This window comes from Lipotes vexillifer, unplaced genomic scaffold (assembly GCF_000442215.2).
Source record: "Lipotes vexillifer unplaced genomic scaffold, Lipotes_vexillifer_v1.1 scaffold1098, whole genome shotgun sequence".
NCBI lineage: Eukaryota > Metazoa > Chordata > Mammalia > Artiodactyla > Lipotidae > Lipotes > Lipotes vexillifer.
The window spans coordinates 764726-784497 of NW_006798559.1; the positions used below are offsets into that span (position 1 = coordinate 764726).

Sequence of the window (19772 nt, forward strand, 5' to 3'; positions counted from 1 at the left end):
CCTATGGCTGTCTGTCCTTGTTCTCCCCCTCCCCCTCATCTTCTTCAGGTGTGGACATCCCTAGGTTGGGAGATCCTCTGTCTCAAGGACGTCACAGGGTCTAGGGCACGGACTGCGAACAATCACTATGGGCTCGCTGGTCAGTATTTGCACTATTGAAGGGGATCATCGGGTTCCTGTCTAGAGCCACACTGCCCACTGGAAATATAATGTGAGCCACAAATACAATTCTAACTTAAAGTAAAAAGAAACAAGTAAAATGAATTTTTACAATATATTTAACCCAATATAATCCAATCTATCTTGATATATATCAATATATAATCAACATAAAAATTTATGGAGATACTTTTACATTTTGGGGGATTAAGCCTTGGACATCTGGTGTGTATTTTACACTAACAACACATCTCAGTTCAGACTAGCCACATTTCAAGGGCTCAACAGCCGCACGTGGCTAGTGGCTAAGTCTAGACTGTCCTCCCCAGCCCACTAAGCAGCGGGGGAGGGACTTGGTGCAGAAGCTGTGCCCCGGAATCAAAGGTTCACATTCTCCCCATGTTGACCCCTTAGGAACCTGAGGAGGCAAGAAAGGGTAGAATTGAGTGAGAAACACCAGTCTCAATACTGGACTCAACTGAAGTCTTTACATCTGAGTAGAAAATGGCAGGTTGACATGGGAGCGGTTGAATTATGGAGATCTACCCACAAACAATGCTTTATTCCCTGGTGAGCACAGGCCCTGATAATGCAGAACCCAGGGCTAAAGAGAAAGCAAAGTGAACCATTTTCTTCTTTTGGCCAGAGAATATTAGAAGACCATACACCTCGGTTGAGTTTAGTAACTACTTATAGACATTATGTCCTAGAGACTTGAGGCTTCCACAGTGGTGAGGGAAGATAGACCTAGTTTTAAATGAGGGCTCTGGGAATTTAGGGGAGTATGAACTATAGGCAGGAAGTGGCAGGAAATGCAGCCCAGGAGCAATCAGTCCTGTCTCTACTCTACAGAAAGGACCTCTTCAAGGTAAATCTTTACAAACAGAAACTAGTTGACAGATGGCAGTCAGAATACATGTACCTTTACTCCCTACTGAAACCATGACAGAGTTATAGTGAAGGGACTTTTAAAAAACATGGCAAATCCACAAAAATGGGAGGAACAGAAGAGGAAATAGCAGACAGAAGGGTGGTAACAACTTAGCAGACCCAGGAAAACGGGTTTCTGAGCTGGCAAAGGGGAAAGCCAAGAACTCACACAATTTGTAAAATAGATTCTTGCTGCATGGAACTTAACAACCTAACAGAAGAGAAAAGACATGTAATTGGATAGCTATAACATAAGGTAAACGGTGACAAGTGCTGTATTAGAGGTGCAGATAAGGTGTCAGGTGTTCCAAGAAGGAAGCGATTCATTCCAGCTGGGAAGACCAGGGAAGCTTCCTGGAGTGGGGTGACATTAATATGTGTATGTAATTGTGTCGTTCCTTTCAACTTAGATCTTGTCCCAGTTCTTTATGTGACATGCTTTGTTTGAAAAATGCAGACAAGAAGAGCAGTTGTTACATTTTATCTACTTTTCCTTCGGTTGGTGAGGGGCCTGCTACCCAGGCATGTTATTGTGTCTGCCCCAGCAGCTCAGGGGTGGCTACTGCTCTTGCTTTACAAGACACTGCAGGTTAGCACAGGGAGATCACCTCCATGCTTTGTGACCACCTAGAGGGGTGGGATAGGGAGGGTGGGAGGGAGATGCAAGAGGGAGGGGATATGGGGACATATGTATACGTATAGCTGATTTACTTTGTTATACAACAGAAACTAACACAATATTGTAAAGCAATTATACTCTAGCTGCGGTGAGCAGGGGCTACTCTTCGTTGTGGTGCACAGGCTTCTCATTGCGGTGGCTTCTCGTTACAGAGCATGGGCTCTAGGCGCGTGAGATTCAGTAGTTGTGGCTCGCAGGCTCTAGAGCACAGGCTCACTAGTTGTGGCGCACGGGCTTAACTGCTCCGCGGCACGTGGGATCTTCCTGGACCAGGGCTCGAACCAGTGTCCCCTGCGTTGGCAGGCAGATTCTCAACCACTGCGCCATCAGGGAAGCCCAAATTAACACACTTTCTACAAATAATAAAAATATTTTACTTGCCTTTGAGTCCTGGAGTGTGTCAATGAGTTCTTCATTGTCCAGAATATTTCCCTCAGATGTGAAGAGCATTTTCAGGATTTTCTCTTCGATAGCTTTCAGCTGGTTTTTGTCAGCATTGATCCTCACAATGAGCTTAATCCTTTGTTCTTCCAACTCAGGCTTCTCAAGCCGCACGACATCACTGATGCCAAAGTGAATCCCTAAATTAGGTCTTTGTCAGGGCCCTGAAGTTGCTTCCATTTTTCTTTTCCCATTTCTCATTGTTCTTATCCTGAGTACTACTTAGCTGAATACTAATGCTACCAGCCCCATCCTAATGCACAAGGCCCTCTTTTGCTGGGTGTCCCAGTGGCTATTCAAAGCACTATGTATAAGTTCTGATTATTTATCTTGTATTTCAGAGATCTGCACCTGACCACATCTCCCATGGCTTCTTCTCATCTTCTCTTAGGAAAACCTGTTCAGTGCTTGATGTCTCTAGTCATTCGATTTCTGTTTCTAACGGTTGCTTGTGCCAAGCTGAAATGGTGCCTGGAATGTTCTTTCCCACCTGACATGGGAGACTCTGAAATTCCATCACCTCCGTGAAGTGATTCTTGGTCGCTTTACCTCTAGCCTCTCCCATTTAAACATGCGAACTTACGTCTCCCCTCACCTGTTCTTTCATCATTTGCTCCCATCCTCTATTTGCGAGCTAATCTTTTTCTTAGTCAAAATTTCTAAACAAAATATTAGGAAACCTTTGCGCCCCCACCCCCTTTCTTTTACCTTAACAACTGATCCTCCAGACCTGATTTGGTTACAGTGAAATTGATGATGGTAACTTTGATGCACACCTAGAAGAGAAGCATAGAGTAATCAGTTCAGACTAATAAAGTAGAAACTGCTTTCTTTATTAGAATAGGGCTCATTATTACGCAGCTGGATGTATCCTGGTTCTAATGGTGAACTCACTACCCACACACACGGCAAGCAATAAAATCCTAGTCTCACAAAATTATAATGTGATTTTCCCTGCTGCCATGAGTGATAATCTTGTTTCTCAAATGCCACCATTAGAGAATGATGTTTTAAGGAAAGGTGAGCCAGTGAAGGGTTAGAAAGAAGCAGGGATCAAATGCTAGCTGTACCCTTCAGTTTATGTAGGATGTGGGACAAGCCAGTCCATTCTGAGCTTCAGGTCCTGATCCTTAAAAATTGGGAAAATAGGAACAATGCATAGGGTATTTGTGAGGACTAAATGTGCTAATAAAAATCACTTAGTTATAGCGACTTTCACTTAGTTTGTCTTTGTTAAAAAGATGATCTTATTAATAATACATAGAGCTTTACATACTTTGTCTCATCATACTATTTTTATAAAAAAATGTTACTATAATATTCTGATGTTATTGAATAAGTCAACAGCAAAAATCACAAATATAATAAGAGGGTTTGAATGTCATATATTTTATACACACTATTCTTTTCTTAAATTATTTATTTATTTGGCTGTGTTGGGTCTTAGTTGTGGCATGTGGGATATTTGTCGCAGCATGCGGAATCTTTCACTGTGGCGCGTGGACTCCAGAGCACGCAGGCTCAGTAGTTGTGGTGTAGGCTTAGTTGCCCACGGCATGTGGGATCTTAGTTCCCTGACCAGGGATCGAACCTGCATCCCCTGCATTGGAAGGCAGATTCTTAACCACTGGACTACCAGGGAAGTCCCTATATACATTATTCTTTAAAATTTTTTTATTTTATTGAGGTATACTTGATTTACAATGTTGTGTTAGTTTCTGTTGTACAGCAAAGTGATTCAGTTATACATATACATACTTCTAAAATATTCTTTTCCATTATGGTTTGTCACAGGATATTGAATATAGTTCCCTGTACTATACAGTAGGACCTTGTTTTTTATCTACACACATTATTCTTATTTAATCTTCATAAACAAATCCTTGAAGTGGCCTTTGTCTCCACTTTATAGTTGACTGACTAGAGGATCCAAGAAATGGAATAATTTACCTGCAGTCACAGAGCTGGGATTGGGGAGGTGTGTGATGTTCCCTCTCAAAAGTTAAATAAAGTGAGAAATCAAAGGCTGTGAGTCAGCACATGGGTCAATTTTCTCAACTCTAAAAGGGAACTTGGGATATGAGCTCTGGCATCAGCTGTGTAATTAAACTGCTTGAGGTTGACAAGGAAAACCCTGACCTAGGCTTTTAATATCAGTAGCATTTCCCTCATTTTATGCAAGAAATGTGTCAATTTCATTCAACCAGAACACTTCTAGGGAAGACAGACAGCTATGAGGAATTCAGTAACTAAAATGAAATGACACTCTTTGGAATGCTGTATCCCAAGATGATTTTTAGTGGAGGATGGAGGACTGAAGTTCTGATTGAAGTCCCTTCCCTCACTGCTTTGGCCCCATTAGAGAATGGGAGGCCCGTGGGGCAGGGAAGACCCCGCAGAGTAAGTGGCTGTGCCTGGACCAGAGTCTGCAGCGGGTTTTGCTGGGGTAGAGCTGCCCCTCTGCGCCCCCTGCGGGAAGGGAGAAAGGGGTCCCAGCTGTCTTCATTTGTGTTACAACTGCCTTGGGCTCTGTAGCACAAGAGTAGGGCTTCTTCTGGATCTTACCATGGTTCAGAGACCTGTGTATGGATGTGGGCTTCACACAGCTCCCTTCAAATAGTCTGAGAGCATGAGGAAGGGGAAAGGACAAGATGCCCCTTCCCCAGAACTCTAAGTACAGACACTGGATGTTAGAATCATGATTCTCCGATGTTGTTGGTCACCAGAGTTCTTAAGCAGGCTGTCTGCTGGGCACCTGCATACTTGGACACTGACAGGTACCCCCTCCCCTAGAGGCTCTCTTAGGCTCTGATTCATTTCTCAGCCACAATAAGAGAGAACAAATGGCCTTGTTCTGAGGAGAGAGAAGAATGATTAGGAGGGAGTGGTGTCCTGTGTCCCGAGGAGCGGCTGGCGACCTGGAACAAGGCGGGAGCCAAAAAGGAGCACAGGCGAGGGAGACAGGGCGGGGCCTGGGGGCCAAGAGGGGAGGGGTTTGAGTTCCAACCAGAAGGTGAGCAGAAGGGCGACTGGGATCAGGGTCAGGACTCAGAAGAGAAGCGAGTGGAGGATGGTGGGAGGAGGGGTGTGGCAGAGGGGAAGAGGTGGGAGACCCATCACACCATTAAAACCCTCTCAGGCCGGCAGCTCGTACCTCAGGCAGGTAGTGAGGGTTTGGCAATTTGGTCGTCATATAGAACCTGAAGTTTTTATCGTAATCAATGTCCGAGTCTCCAAGGCGAATGAGCACTCGTCCACCACTGATGAAAGTCTGTTTCAAAAGGACGGGTTCCAGAGCTGGATCCAGGATCTCTCTAAGCTTAAACATTAAAACAAAAATATAAAAAGCAAGTCATTAAATGGATGGCAGCAACTTTTCCAAATTTCTTAGGCCTCAGACTTTTCTCTGAATGGGCAATTTTTCTGTGATCTTATGAATATTTCTTAAACTCCTCTCACTACCTCTAACAGTGTACATTTTCCAGGGATTGTTTCATTGATACTCTAAAGAGATAAGAGCATAGGAAGGACATATATTTATTTGGACTGAACTTACACATGATTCGGCCCCAAGAGAAAGCAGCTAAGAAAGAAGAGCCCACAGGGTGGTCCTTGAACAGACCCCAGACAAAGGAAGCTCTGTTCACCTTCATGGTTTTTCTAAGTCAGGAGCTGCAGGCTCCAGCTTGCAGGCCGATCTGGTCCTCTGGGGCCTGTTTTTGTATGGCTCTTGAGCTAAGAATGTTTTTTACCTTTTTAAAGGGTTGTAAAACCAGCAAAGCCCCCAAACTAAACAAAACAAAGAAGAATATTTGTTCAGAGAATATTTGTACAGAGACTGTATGTGACCTGAAAAACCTAAAATATCTGGCTCTTTATAGAAGTCTGTAGATCTCTATTCTACATGACAGCAATTTTTTTTTCCCCTCAAAGCAAATCTGATTTTTGGTAAGAACCGGGGCATGCAGACATTGCCAACAGACCCCATGACAAACATCTTTGTACAGCATGTATGTGAAGGGGGCCCTGTCAAAATTTGATGTAATCAATAGTTAACAAATCTATTTCATATTGTGATATGGTACCCAAGCATGCAAATTCTTAAAACAAAAGTCTATGAGATAAGGTTTCCCTTACTATCCACGATACAATTTTGTGCTTTTTAAAGTCTATTCTATGGCACATCCTGTGTGGAAGAAGTAGATTAAGCTCTGCCTGAGGATTACTTGGCTACGTGTTCAACACTCTGTGTCCATTTCCTCTGATAATATGTTTTCAAGTATTTCTTTACTTTTGTTAACATTTAAAAATCTGTATGGCACGACAACTACTTAAGGGGAAGATAAGACTTCTTTCTACTAAGTGAGATACTGTGATACTTTAGGCACTAAAACAGAGCTAGTTTTTCTTTTCTAGTTTCATGTTGGCTTATTTTAACAGACCATAGTAGTGTTTCTTGTAAAGTATATGTAACCTATGTTAACTTAGTGGTCTGAAGTGTTTAGCTATCAAGGAGATTCTTTAGTAGACCGTATCTTCTGTCACTGAAGTGTTTTGAAGTATATACCTTGATGTTTACAAGAAAAATACTTGTTAAAGCAACTTTCATCTTCTGGGATCTACTTTTTAAACCATGCACATCCCCTGCATGTGCCAGGCCTCTAGAACTTAGTATGTTTGACTGAACCAACTTGATGGGAGTAACTATCCATAGGGCTTGTTTTCCAAAGAAAAGTAATGTTTAGAGTAGGAAAATTATAAGCCTACCTAGGCATGTTGTAAAGCCATTTGAAAAGTGACTCAGAGCAAGTTTTGTGAGTGGAAAGGCAGTGCTTTTTTTTTTAACATCTTTATTGGAGTATAATTGCTTTACAATGGTGTCTTAGTTTCTGCTTTAAAACAAAGTGAATCAGTTATACATATACATATATCCCCATATCTCTTCCCTCTTGCGTCTGCCTCCCTCCGACCCTCCCTATCCCACCCCTCTAGGTGGTCACAAAGCACCGAGCTGATCTCCCTGTGCTATGCGGCTGCTTCCCACTAACTATTATTTTACATTTGTTAGTGTATATATGTCCATGCCACTCTCTCACTTTGTCCCAGCTTACCCTTCGCCCTCCCCATATCCTCAAGTCCATTCTCTAGTAGGTCTGTGCCTTTATTCCCCTCTTGCCCCTAGGTTCTTCATGACCATTTTTTTTTTTTGTTTTAGATTCCATGTATATGTGTTAGCATATGGTATTTGTTTTTCTCTTTCTGCCTTCCTTCACTCCGTATGACAGACTCTAGGTCCATCCACCTCACTACAAATAAATCAGTTTCGTTTCTTTTTATGGCTGAGTAATACTCCAAAGTATATATGTGCCACATCTTTATCCATTCATCTGTTGATGGACATTTAGGTTGCTTCCATGTCCTGGCTATTGTAAATAGAGCTTCAATGAACATTGTGGTACATGACTCTTTTTGAATTATGGTTTTCTCAAGGTATATGCCCAGTAACTCTTCCAAAATATAGCAGAGGGAGGAATACTCCCAAACTCATTCTATGAGGCCACCATCACCCTGATACCAAAACCAGAGAAGGATGTCACAAAGAAAGAAAACTACAGGCCAATATCGCTGATGAACATAGATGCAAAAATCCTCAACAAAATACTAGCAAACAGAATCCAACAGCACATTAAAAGGATCATACACCGTGATCAAGTGGGGTTTATCCCAGGAATCCAAGGATTCTTCAATATACGCAAATCAATCAACGTGATACACCATATTAACAAATTGAAGGAGAAAAACCATATGATCATCTCAATAGATGCAGAGAAAGCAACACCCATTTATGATAAAAACCCTGCAGAAAGTAGGCATAGAGGGAACTTACCTCAACATAATAAAGGCCATATATGACAAACCCACAGCCAACATCATCCTCAATGGTGAAAAACTGAAACCATTTCCACTAAGATCAGGAACGAGACAAGGTTGCCCACTCTCACCACTCTTATTCAACATAGTTTTGGAAGTTTTAGCCACAGCAATCAGAGAAGAAAAAGAAATAAAAGGAATCCAAATCGGAAAAGAAGAAGTAAAGCTGTCACTGTTTGCAGATGACATGATACTATACATAGAGAATCCTAAAGATGCCACCAGAAAACTACTAGAGCTAATCAATGAATTTGGTAGAGTAGCAGGATACCAAATAAATGCACAGAAATCTCTTGCATTCCTATACACTAATGATGAAAATTCTGAAAGTGAAATTAAGAAAATACTCTCATTTACCATTGCAACAAAAAGAATAAATTATCTAGGAATAAACCTACCTAAGGAGACAAAAGACCTGTATGAAATGTAGTGCTTAAGTCACATTCTGCTTTACAAGTTGTTACAAATACAGGTGAATTAAAAACAAACAAGCAAAAGTCTATTCTGTTTCATTAAAAAATGCTGATTGAGGTCGATTAACTCGATTTCACACCCATGAATGGGTGGAGACAAAGTCTGAAAATACCACCCCACAAATGTAGAAAGCAGCTAGGTGTAAAATCCGAATGACACCAAGTCACAGAAAGCAGGAAAGGCCCAGTCAGAGTGTCCTCTTCCTGGCCCCGCTCTAACCAGGGCCCCACTCCCCAGTTCCAAGAGCACGCAGCTACAGCTAAGAGGCTCTGCTCTCCAGGGGTAGAACATCACAGAAAGTCTTTTGTCCATTGCCATGAGAAAAGAAATTCCCTCAGGACCTCCTGTGTCACGAAGTAAACTGAGGTTTAAGAATCCAGTTAGAGGACTTCCCTGGTGGCGCAGTGGCTTAGAATCCGCCTTCTAATGCAGGGGACGCGGGTTCGATCCCTGGTCAGGGAACTAAGACCCCACATACTGCGGGGCAACTAAGCCTGCGTGCTCTAGAGCCCGTGTGCCACAACTAGAGAAAAGCCTCAGCACCACAATGAAGATCTTGGGTGCTGCAACTAAGACCCGATGCAGCCAAATAAATAAATAAATAAATAGTCCACATTAAAAAAAAAAAAAAAAGAAACCAGTTTGGGGCTAACATAACTGGGCCAAGGATTTTTGGAGACTTCACTCTCTCCTGTAACTTCAGGGTTTGAATGGGGGCCTGGGACACCTTACAGAACTTTGCCCATTTAGGTCAAGGCCACAAGCCACACATGGAAGCTTCCTGCGCTTTTTGTAGCTTGAGCTGGGAGCATAGTAACTTGCTGTGGATTTTCTAGATGGTCAAGGCTGCTCAGATGGTATACTTAACCTTTCTGTGCCTCAGTTTCCTCATCAGTAAAATGGGATAATAGTAGTAACCACCCTGTAAGGTTGCAGTGTGAATTAAAGAATTAATATACATTAAATACCAACAGCAGAGTCTGGCATGCAGCGAGCACTCAGTGAGTGGTAGCTGTTGCTAATATTACTGATTATTCCAGGCACCACGCCAGGGCTGCAGCTAAGCTGCCCCAGGTCCGCAGTCTTTTCTGGGCTTCTCGCCATTCTGTTGCAGCAGAGATCCTTCTAGACATGGTTACACTGAGGTTGAGCTCACAGTGTTCACTTACTCACTCTTCTCATAAAATAGAATGGGAAATTAGGGAAATAAACCATAATGATTACCCAGTTTCTTTTGTGCCCAAGGCCATTGTAAATGCTGTCCCCTTTGCTTGGAAAGCCCATCTCTCTGAGCTCCTCCCATGGCGAGCTCATCACTTAGGTCGCAGCTGAAATGTTACCACCTGTAGCCATGCATCTACTTTAGCTCCCCCCACCCTCTTATTGGCTACGTCAGCACTGGGCTTGTCCCTTCAAAGCCCTTACTGCAAGTTCTCTTCCTCCCTTTCTGTCTCATTTCCTCTCTCTTTTCTCTGGTTATTATCTCTGTCCCCATCGTAAACTACAAAGGGCAAGAACCGTATCTGTATTGTTTGCCATTGATTCTCAAACAATGTGTGTTGAATGAATGAACAGTTTCAAAAACATCCACTCTTGGAGTGATTCTGAGGAAATAAAGCATGTAGATTCAACAAACATCATTTTTTTTTAAATAAAAGTTTACATCATACTACTTAATCTAATTCTGACTTTATGTCTAAGTGGAAAATAATGTTTATGCCCTTTGGGGTGTTTTACTGGCTTCACATCACTGGTGCGAGGAGATACTCCCTGATGACACTGCTGCTTTGAGTTTTCGGGGCCACTAACGATCAAGATCCACACGAGGCCTGAGAATCAGCAGTGTTAGAAAACAGAGCCTATCCCACTTAACACCAAAGGAATATCTTCCAAATATTCGATCAATCACAGACTGCTCCCCATTCAAGAGTGTATTGTTTAAGGAGAAAAGCAATTGGTTTGACCAGCTAGAAAACTGCACTGACTGGGGTCTTTAGTGTGAGGCAGACACAGCCTGTATAGGATTCCAGTTGTGATCTGAACGTTGGAAACTAACTAAGAAAAGAAAAGTAAAAAGCAAACCTCTTCCAGTAAGATGGGTAAACCAAGTCGGATTGAATTTTCAAGTGTGCGTAAGAAATTACTATCCGTGAGTTTAATGATCTTTAAATCATTTTTGCTTTCTTTGTTTCTTATCCAACGGTTTGCCTGTATGAGAAAGCACAAAGCAGGACGTTTACTTTCGAGTTTTTAAAAAAGTGGAAGTTTTTAAAGTTTAGAAATTTTGTTCAATCTAGAAAGAAGTTTGAAAGATAAGAAAAAGATAAAAATATACCACTCCCACTGCAAATAAAAATACCTTTTAAATCTAATGTTTGGGATTCTTGCTTTTGTTCAAATTTGGGGCAAATGAAGAAAAGACCCATCTAGGAAAAAAGCTCACGCTTAAGGTGTTCAAGCTTGTCTCCCTTGCTTTCAAATGGATTCCTTTTTCTAAACCCCATTTAGAACAATTGATCCATGGACTTAAGTTCAGATAATGGGATTCTGTAAATTCCAGGCAGGCTTGCCCTAAAATTAATCACACCTTGACTTTATTCTCACTCCTTAGACCTCTTAGGAATAAAGAACAAGGACAGGAATGAATTTCTGCTCCCATAGAAAACAAATAGTCAACCCCCTAAACAAACCCAATCAATATCAAGTGTGCAGACCCCTACGTTCATGGCAGCATTTCTCACAATCGCCAAGACATGGAAACAACATAAATGTCCATCGACAGATGAATGGATAAGGAAGATGTGGTACATATATATGATGGAATATTACTCAGCCACAAAAAAGAACAAAATAATGCCATTTGAAGCAACATGTATGGACCTAGAGATTATCATACTAAGTGAAGTAAGTCAGAAAGAGAAAGACAAATACTATATGATATCACTTATATGTGGAATATAAAATATGACACAGATGAACTTATCTATGAAACAGAAACAGACTTGTGGTTGCCAAGGGGGAGGAGAGGTGGGGGAAGGAAGGACTGGGAGTTTGGGATTAGCAGATGCAAACTATTTTATATAGAATGGATAAGCAACAAGGTCCTACCGTATAGCACAAGGAGCTATATTCAATATCCTGTGATAAACCATAATGGAAAAGAATATGAAAAAGAATGTATATATATATGTGTGTACACACACACACACACACACACACACACACACATATGGATAACTGAATCACTTTGCTGTACAGCAGAAATTAACACAACATTGTAAATCAACTACAATTCAATAAAAAAAATTTTAAAAAATCAAGTGTTTAGAGCACTTGGACTCTTCCCTTTTTACTTTCTGCCTCCACAAAATGAGGGACGTGGACTAGAAGACATCTCAACTCCCTTCTAGGTCTAAATCTCCAAGATTCTTACAAGTACATTAAAGTCCACTTTTAGAATTTGTAATAGTGCAACGTTAAGCAGAGTTAATAGGCTGCTCTTTATCTGAAGCGCTGGTTACGCACCTGATCTTGGGGATCAATCATCAAAGGCCACCGTCTCCCTTGAGTGACCAGAATGCCATTTTCCGTTGATATCAGGTCACGGGGCAGCCCATCTGTGTTCCACTGCCGTATTTCGTAGGGATCGCCAAGAGTGTTAATGAGACTGAATGCAGGATTGATTGGGATCTCTAGAGACTGACAGTCCTGGATCCAACACTCTATAAGCTGTAGAAGGAGAAAAGCTTGTATAGAGTCAGGAATACCCAGTAAATGAAGATACACACAACAGGTCCTACTGAGGCAGGAGATAGATGGGTCCCGGAGGCAAACGGTCTGAGTTTGTTCCTGTGGACCCATACTCTCAGACGGGAATGACAGGACAATTGAGAGAGGAGGCTGGGCCCTGCCCAGCCATGGGTGTAGGTGGGAGAGTCTGGCAGCACATGGAGAAGTTGGGAGTTATCACAATGACCATGGGTGCTACTGGCAATTAGTAGTTGGGGCAGAAGGGTGTTAGCATGTCACCTCCTTCAACGAGTGGCACAGTCATGCACGCTAGGGAACGGTCTGTCCCCCAAGAGCACCCCTGGCCCCACTGCCCGCTTGGCATCAGATGATCCCTGAGCTCCTATAGAATCTATATGAGTCCTATACCAACGAGGTTTTATAACTCAAGGACAGGGAAAAACATTTTTAGGAAGGCATTTCATAAAAGTGGTTCTCAAATATCTCCAAATAATTCAGTTTCCTGCTCTTTCCCATCATTGAGCCCTTTGTAGCAGGCCCTCGCCAATTCAGAACACTTCATCCTGGTTCGATCCTAAGTCGGGAAGACTCCCTGTCTCTTTTTCTTCCGCAGGTTCCTGTGTAAGCAAGTGATGAGTAACTTTCTAAGGCGGGAGAGGAAAAGAGGGATTGTGTTAAGGAAAGCCTAGGGGTAACCATCACTGACTTGGGGGCAGTGGAATGAATACCTAAGGTTCATGGAGAACCTCCCTCTAAACTTGGAAAAATGACACACACACACCCCGCCTCCCTCAGTTTCAGCTGCTTCTCACCCCTCCTCACAGAAAGCACGTTTACCCACCGATTGCCTGTACTGGGCTGTGAAGGCCCCATAATAGGCCACACAAGCTGCTGCTATGAACACATTCCCAATGATATTCGATATCTCCTCGTTGAATTTCTGGATGCTTTCTTCCCATCGGATTTGCTCGTCTCCTAATGCAGCCGTCAGCTTTCCAGCACGTACCAGACGTGCTTTGGTCAGGGCCATCGTCTTTGCTAGAAAATTTAAAGAAAACCGAGTTATGCTATTCAATATTTGCCTACAGTATAAGAAGTTTATTCACCTGCTTCTGCTTATAGCGGAATGAGCATTACTTAGCTAATGACATCAATACATCTCTGGGAAACCTCACACCAATTCAGCACTAGTCCCCATTTCAGAACCAAGTCCAAGTTTGCCTCTTCCATGCTGAGAGTTCCTTTTTGATACTCCTTTACTCTGGCTGAAGATAGTGCTCTCTTCCTGCCCCTGTGGTATTTATTTTCCGGATCAAATTCATGTGCTGCTCTGTGTTATAATGTAACATTCCCCCCCAAAGCCTTATTCAGATATAGGAGTTGAATATATACAATATACTAATGTTATACTAGAAGGTTAAGGCCATCCATCTAACACAAATATGCCTTACCTGCTGGATGGAGGCTGAGACCTGACTGCCGGAAAACTCTTTTTCCTTTTGAAAATCAGGCATTTCCTGACCAGCATAAATTTTATGAGTTACTTACCCAGACTTTCTTTCTCATTCACGCTTTTGTCGTATTCATGTTGTAAGGCCTGTATTTGATCTTCCACTTTTTTTAGTAATGCTTGCTTTTCCCTCAGAGTAGCCATTGTAATATCAAGTTCAGCCTAATAAAATCAAGTAAATAAGAACAGGCCCCCAAAGAAGGTCAAATTTGCCCATTTATAATAGGTTATTTTAAAAAAATAGGATTTATGTTTTCTTTCTCTTAAAAGAGTTTGTCCTAAAAGATAGTGATATGATATACAAAGTTAAAACATATATGAGAGAATAAAATATAAAAGCAGAACCAGAACAAAACAAAACAAAAACAAAGCCCAACAAAATAAATCATCGAAGGATTAGAGAAACAGATGTACCAAGCATTTGAGGATGAATTAGTTACTAAAATGGACTATTAACTTTAAATGATAAAACAAATGAAATACTCATGCAATAGTGAAAACTATCTTTCCTAACTAGTTCTCTAGAGCAGGGGTCTGCAACTATGACCTGCAGGCCAAATCTAGCCCACTGCCTGTTTTTGTGTGGCTTGTGAGCTGAGAATGGTTTTACAGTTTTAAATGGTTGGGGCGAAAAATACCAAAAGAAGAATAGTATTTCATAACACATGATAATTGTATGAAATTTGGCTTCCAATGACCATAAATAAAGTTATATTGGAACACAGCCATACTTAACTCGTGTCTGAATTGTTGATGGCTGTTTTGGTGCTGCAACGGCAGAGTTGGGTAATCGCAACAGAGACCATATAGCCGGCAAAGCTGAAAATATTTACTGTCTGGATTTTTACAGAAAAAGTTTGCCAACCCCTGCTCTACAGCTGTGGTTCTTTTGGTAACCTGTTCCACTAAATGATCATTCTTTGTTCTGCTTGGGGCCTCACATCCAATTGTGGGTTAAGCTGGTTTTCAGAACCTCATCAAGTGTGGGAGTATTTAGCAAATAGAAACATAGAGTATCAGATGCTAGAGCTAAAATGAAGTAAAAAATTACCATAGGCCTGACGATATGAATATACTAAGGACTTATTTTCCTTCTATGCTGGAAGAGGGCTGATTTCAGAGGTCATTTCTGAAAAAAACAATCTTTGCTAGCTATTTTTTAAAACAAAAACTAATTTTCAAGAGCATGATTACTATCTATATTGTGTAGGGTCTCAGCGGCACCACAAAGGGAGCTTGAATGGTCTTTGATTCTACAAAATATCACAACACAGATGACGTACCTGTGCAGTGCGGAGTTTCTGTCTCTTTGGTTCGACTTCTTTGACTACGCGAGAGTACAAATCCATCGCTCTTACCCACATGCACATGGATTTACATGCTTTGGATACTTTCTCTACTTTTTCAGGCACGAAATCAGGATTATTAATATACTTTTGAAGCTTTGCCAGGATTTGAGGCTTAACGTTTTCCTTATCATATTCTAAAAGTCTTCTCAGGAAGTTAGAGTCACCAAGAAGTTGCTTTGCCGTTGGCCAATCAGGCCTGAAAAATACACATGGTAAGTTAATAGCATTGTAATGAGGGAATGTAAGAACAAAAGAAATGTATTCCTTTGAGGACATTAAGATATTATCCCACAGATTAAAAAAAAATCAGGAACTTCTCTGGTGGCACAGTGGTTAAGAATCCGCCTGCCAATGCAGGGGACACGGGTTCGAGCCCTGGTTCGGGAAGATCCCACATGCTGTAGAGCAACTAAGCCCGTGTGCCACAATTACTGAGCCTGCGCTCTAGAGCCTGTGAGCCACAGCTACTGAGCCCACGTGCCACAGCTACTGAAGGACCCGTGCACCTAGAACCAGTGTTCTGCAACAAAAGAAGCCACCGCAGTGAGAAGCCCGTGCAGGGGCTCGCCGCAACTAGAGAAAAGACTGCGTGCAGCAATGAAGACCTAACGTGGCCAAAAATTTAAAAAAAAAAAAAAAAGAAATAAGAAAATATGTCACTTAGGCATGATTAGATGGAATTCAGACAGTTATGTCAATTGTTTATGTTATTAGTCATGTAACGTTTAACTTGCTCTGAGTTTTCCTATTATAAAGCAAATATAACACAATTTACTGAAAGCATTTTACTATGCTTTAAGAGCACCATGAGCTACTACTTTTGTTTTCTAGGCATATATTTATGCAATTTTACTTTCATAGTGTGTATAGTTTGTTTTTTTTAAACATACTTAAAATGGTGGTTCTGCAAATGCTCTTATTTACTGGTTGAGCTACAGTTATAAAAATTTATTTTGTTTGCATCTTTCAAAATTTGTAGAATGACATTTATATTAGTTACCCCCCCCCCAAAATGAGGTTTGTTTTTACTGCTACTATTACTATTATTGGTTCCAAGCAAGACAGAAAATTGAAGTTAATGTAAAGAAGCTACAAAGATGTGTTTTTAATGTTGTCCAATTATGTGTTACTTATAATAATTAAAAAAAATACTATTAAAGTACCAGTCCAGTTAAAAAAGAAAAGATATTATCCCACAGATGGCTTCTAGACTTATCGTGGTGATTGTTTCACAATGTGTGCAAATGTCAAATCGCTATGTAGCAAACCCGAAACTAACATAATATTGTACGTCAACTCTATCTCTATAAAAATAAATAAATTAAAAATGTTATCCAAAAAAATGGGTAGTTTTAATCTCAATACTATAATCCCAGTAATTGGTAGTTATGTGCACCACCATTCATGGGGGGACAAGTAGTTGGATGACTAATGTTCCATACAACACAGTTTTGGTAGAGAAACAATTATAAAATCATAGAGTCATAGAAATGTAAGGCATTATAGGAATAATAGTTTTATTTCAAAAACGGCCCAGGCACTCACATTTTTATCTCCATTGCTTGGTTTAGATCCTTAAAATCTCTTGCCAGGGCACTACAATCACCTTCAAACTGGTTTTGCCTCTCAGTCAAACTCACTCTTTGTGAACTTTGGCCAGGTTGGTCTTTCTCACGTGAAAATCTGATTATGTCAACAATGTTCAATGGTTCTCAGTCCCCTGTGGCCAAGGCTCTCCATCTGTGCTCTGAAGAGCCCCCGGGTCCCACTGAGGTGCTGGCCAGAGGGTTAGTAGGGAGGCCTGGCGGGGGAGTGCTCTGGGCCCTCTACCTTCACTTTGATCACTTTTACTTGGAAAGGTTTCTTATAACACAATTTTTATTGAAGAAAAGTTTATATTACTCAAGAAAGTTTGAAAACTGCATATCTCCTAGGTGAAACCTGAACTGTTTAGCACAGCATACAAGACCATTCATGATTCAGTCACTTCCCTCCTGCCCAGCACCACCCAATCCATGAGCATCAAAGATCCCTGAGCTCTCCCCATGGTCTACTCTCCACCTGAGCTTCGTCTCCCAAAAAACCTGCTCACACCTCCACAGGGGGACTTAGGCACTCTTTTCTTGGCACTCCTAATACTATGCAACTCTCACATGTCTTGAAATTATTATTTTCTCTCTACTAGACTGTAAGTGCCTTGTATGGAAGAACTTATATTTTCCATCATCTGGTGCAAAATAGATGTTCAAGAAAATGCTTGTGGAATCAATTTGTTGAATGACAGACCGAACTGATGAAAGGGTGGAGAATAGAATGAAAACATGTAAATGAAAATGGAGAAAAATAGCAAAGAAATTCCACCAGGTATTTTGGTAATGAGTCATTGTGAGGTACTCACTTGGCATTCAAGAGAATAGAGATGGCTTCCATCACAGTCATGACCATATCTGGGGGCTTTGTGAAAACTCTGATTTCAGATATATCCGCTTTATCTAAGGAATCCAGTGCTCTGTTAGCAGCTTCGAGTGCAGGGAGAGCTTCTTCAAGATCTCTTTGAGCATCGTCAGCTATGGCTTGGGTTTCTTCGGCTTTCACTTTCGCTATCGCTTCATCTTCTTGCACAATGTTTCGGACCTAACCATTGAAACACGACCGCTTAAGTGGTCTCAGTGTTTGAATTTCAATGTTTTAAAGCAAAGCCAATCATAGTGAGTCACATTTGCCCCTTTGGATTAGACCAATGAGGAAAGAAGTTTGGCTCTACTGCATTTTATGCTCTCTTTTGTCCATCTCATGCCATGTTGATAATAATGGAGACAAAGTTATTAGAACAAACAGTTCCTTCTTAGGAGAAGATTAGCTGCTTTATATTTGCAGCTGGTACTATTCTCACAACTCTCTCTGCCCCACTCATTGGGTTCACTCATTCTCAAGGAGAGAGTCAGGCTTAAAAGCATGGCTAAATTGACCTATCACTTAATTATTTTAATAACATATTTAAAAATCCAATCATGTGTCATTGTATATAAGGGATCAGTTGGTGGTCAAAGCCTTCTCACCCACTGTTGGGTGATGCTGCATACCTGATCAGCATTTTCTTGATCCACTGCCAGTTTGTCCATCAGGGCTTCAACATCTTGTGATTTTGTTAAAAGGACAGGTTCTAACGCTGAAAGATCTAATTTCATTTTATCTACTAGTACATTTGTTTCTAATAGCTTGGTGAGACCATTCTTTACCCGTTCACGTGCCTAGATGACAAGGAAAATATCTATTATGATGAGTATTATAAGTTTACTGGCATCTCTTACTCATGTACTAGAATTTCACATCTGCAGAACTGGTGAATCAGTTTGTAATATTTAACACTGTGAATGTACAGAAAGCTTCAGGTAACAGAACTCTAGGAAATGGCCCTGATATTCACCACAGTGAATCCATGGGATCCATGCCCCCTGGACAGAGGAGTAGGATGTCACTGAAGGCCCACACTGTATTATTTTTATTCCCTGTGGTAGCTTGGTAGCATGTTGAATGAATGAGGGACGAGTTCAAATAGAAACTCCTGGAGGTCACAGCTCTGGGTGCTTGTTTCCTCAGGGTGGATCAGCAGGGCTGAGACCCCCTGGAGATAGTGTCCTGGGTACTTAGCCCTAGTTGCTGATCCGAACCTTACTCCCCGGTGGTAGGAAGTTCTTGACTAGGATCAAAGGAGTGGTATCTGGTAAACAAGTCACCTCGGAATAACTGTTTTTTGAGGGTGAGACAGAAAACATGGTTCAAATTGGCATGTTTCAAAAATATGTGTCACGTTATTTTACTAGGCATACATTTACCAGGTAAAAATCCTCTGAAAGACATTTAAAATATCTAAATGGTAAATGCTTCCATTTTTACTGTTTAAAATGTTGAAAATTTTAGGTCATGTTAATAGCCTGATGATGATGATGACAGTAGCCACTATTTTCTGAGCACCTCATACGTGTTAGGTCATATTCCAAGCACTTCACAAATCATATCTTACTTAAATTCTACAACAATCCAAGAGGTAGATACATATTTTTTTAAAACCTTATTTTCTACTAAGATTGGAACAGTTACAAAACATGCTCAAGGTTGTACAGGAAGAAAGAGGTAGAGCAGAGGTGCTACCTGGTCTGCCTGACACCAAAGTCCTTGCTCTTAATGGGAACCACTGACACGTTAGACCACCAAACCCCCATCTCTATTATTTAACAAAAAGTTCTTCTTCTTACTAAACACTGCAGAGGTGACTAGTTCTCTGCTTAACTTTAATTCTGTTGCAATGTCCATATCATGCTCCTGTGTCAAGGACCCTTATGTAATGATAGAAGACAAAATCTAAATATCAGGGCTTCCCTGGTGACGCAGTGGTTGAGAGCCCGCCTGCTGATGCAGGGGACACGGGTTCGTGCCCCGGTCTGGGAAGATCCCACATGCCGCGGAGCGGCTGGGCCCGTGAGCCATGGCCGCTGAGCCTGCGTGTCCAGAGCCTGTGCTCTGCAACGGGAGAGGCCACAACAGTGAG

At 41.4% G+C, this 19772-nt stretch overlaps 1 protein-coding gene across 1 annotated transcript in view; it reads right to left on the reverse strand.

Moving 5' to 3' along the window:
• DNAH6 (dynein axonemal heavy chain 6) overlaps positions 1 to 19772 on the reverse strand; it is a 302264-nt gene that overhangs the window by 85443 nt on the left and 197049 nt on the right. The window contains 10 exon segments of the mRNA XM_007470601.1: positions 2150 to 2330; positions 2918 to 2985; positions 5364 to 5528; positions 10697 to 10822; positions 12140 to 12343; positions 13206 to 13402; positions 13913 to 14036; positions 15158 to 15419; positions 17622 to 17857; positions 18307 to 18474. Of these exon segments, the coding sequence (XP_007470663.1) occupies positions 2150 to 2330; positions 2918 to 2985; positions 5364 to 5528; positions 10697 to 10822; positions 12140 to 12343; positions 13206 to 13402; positions 13913 to 14036; positions 15158 to 15419; positions 17622 to 17857; positions 18307 to 18474 (1731 nt within the window).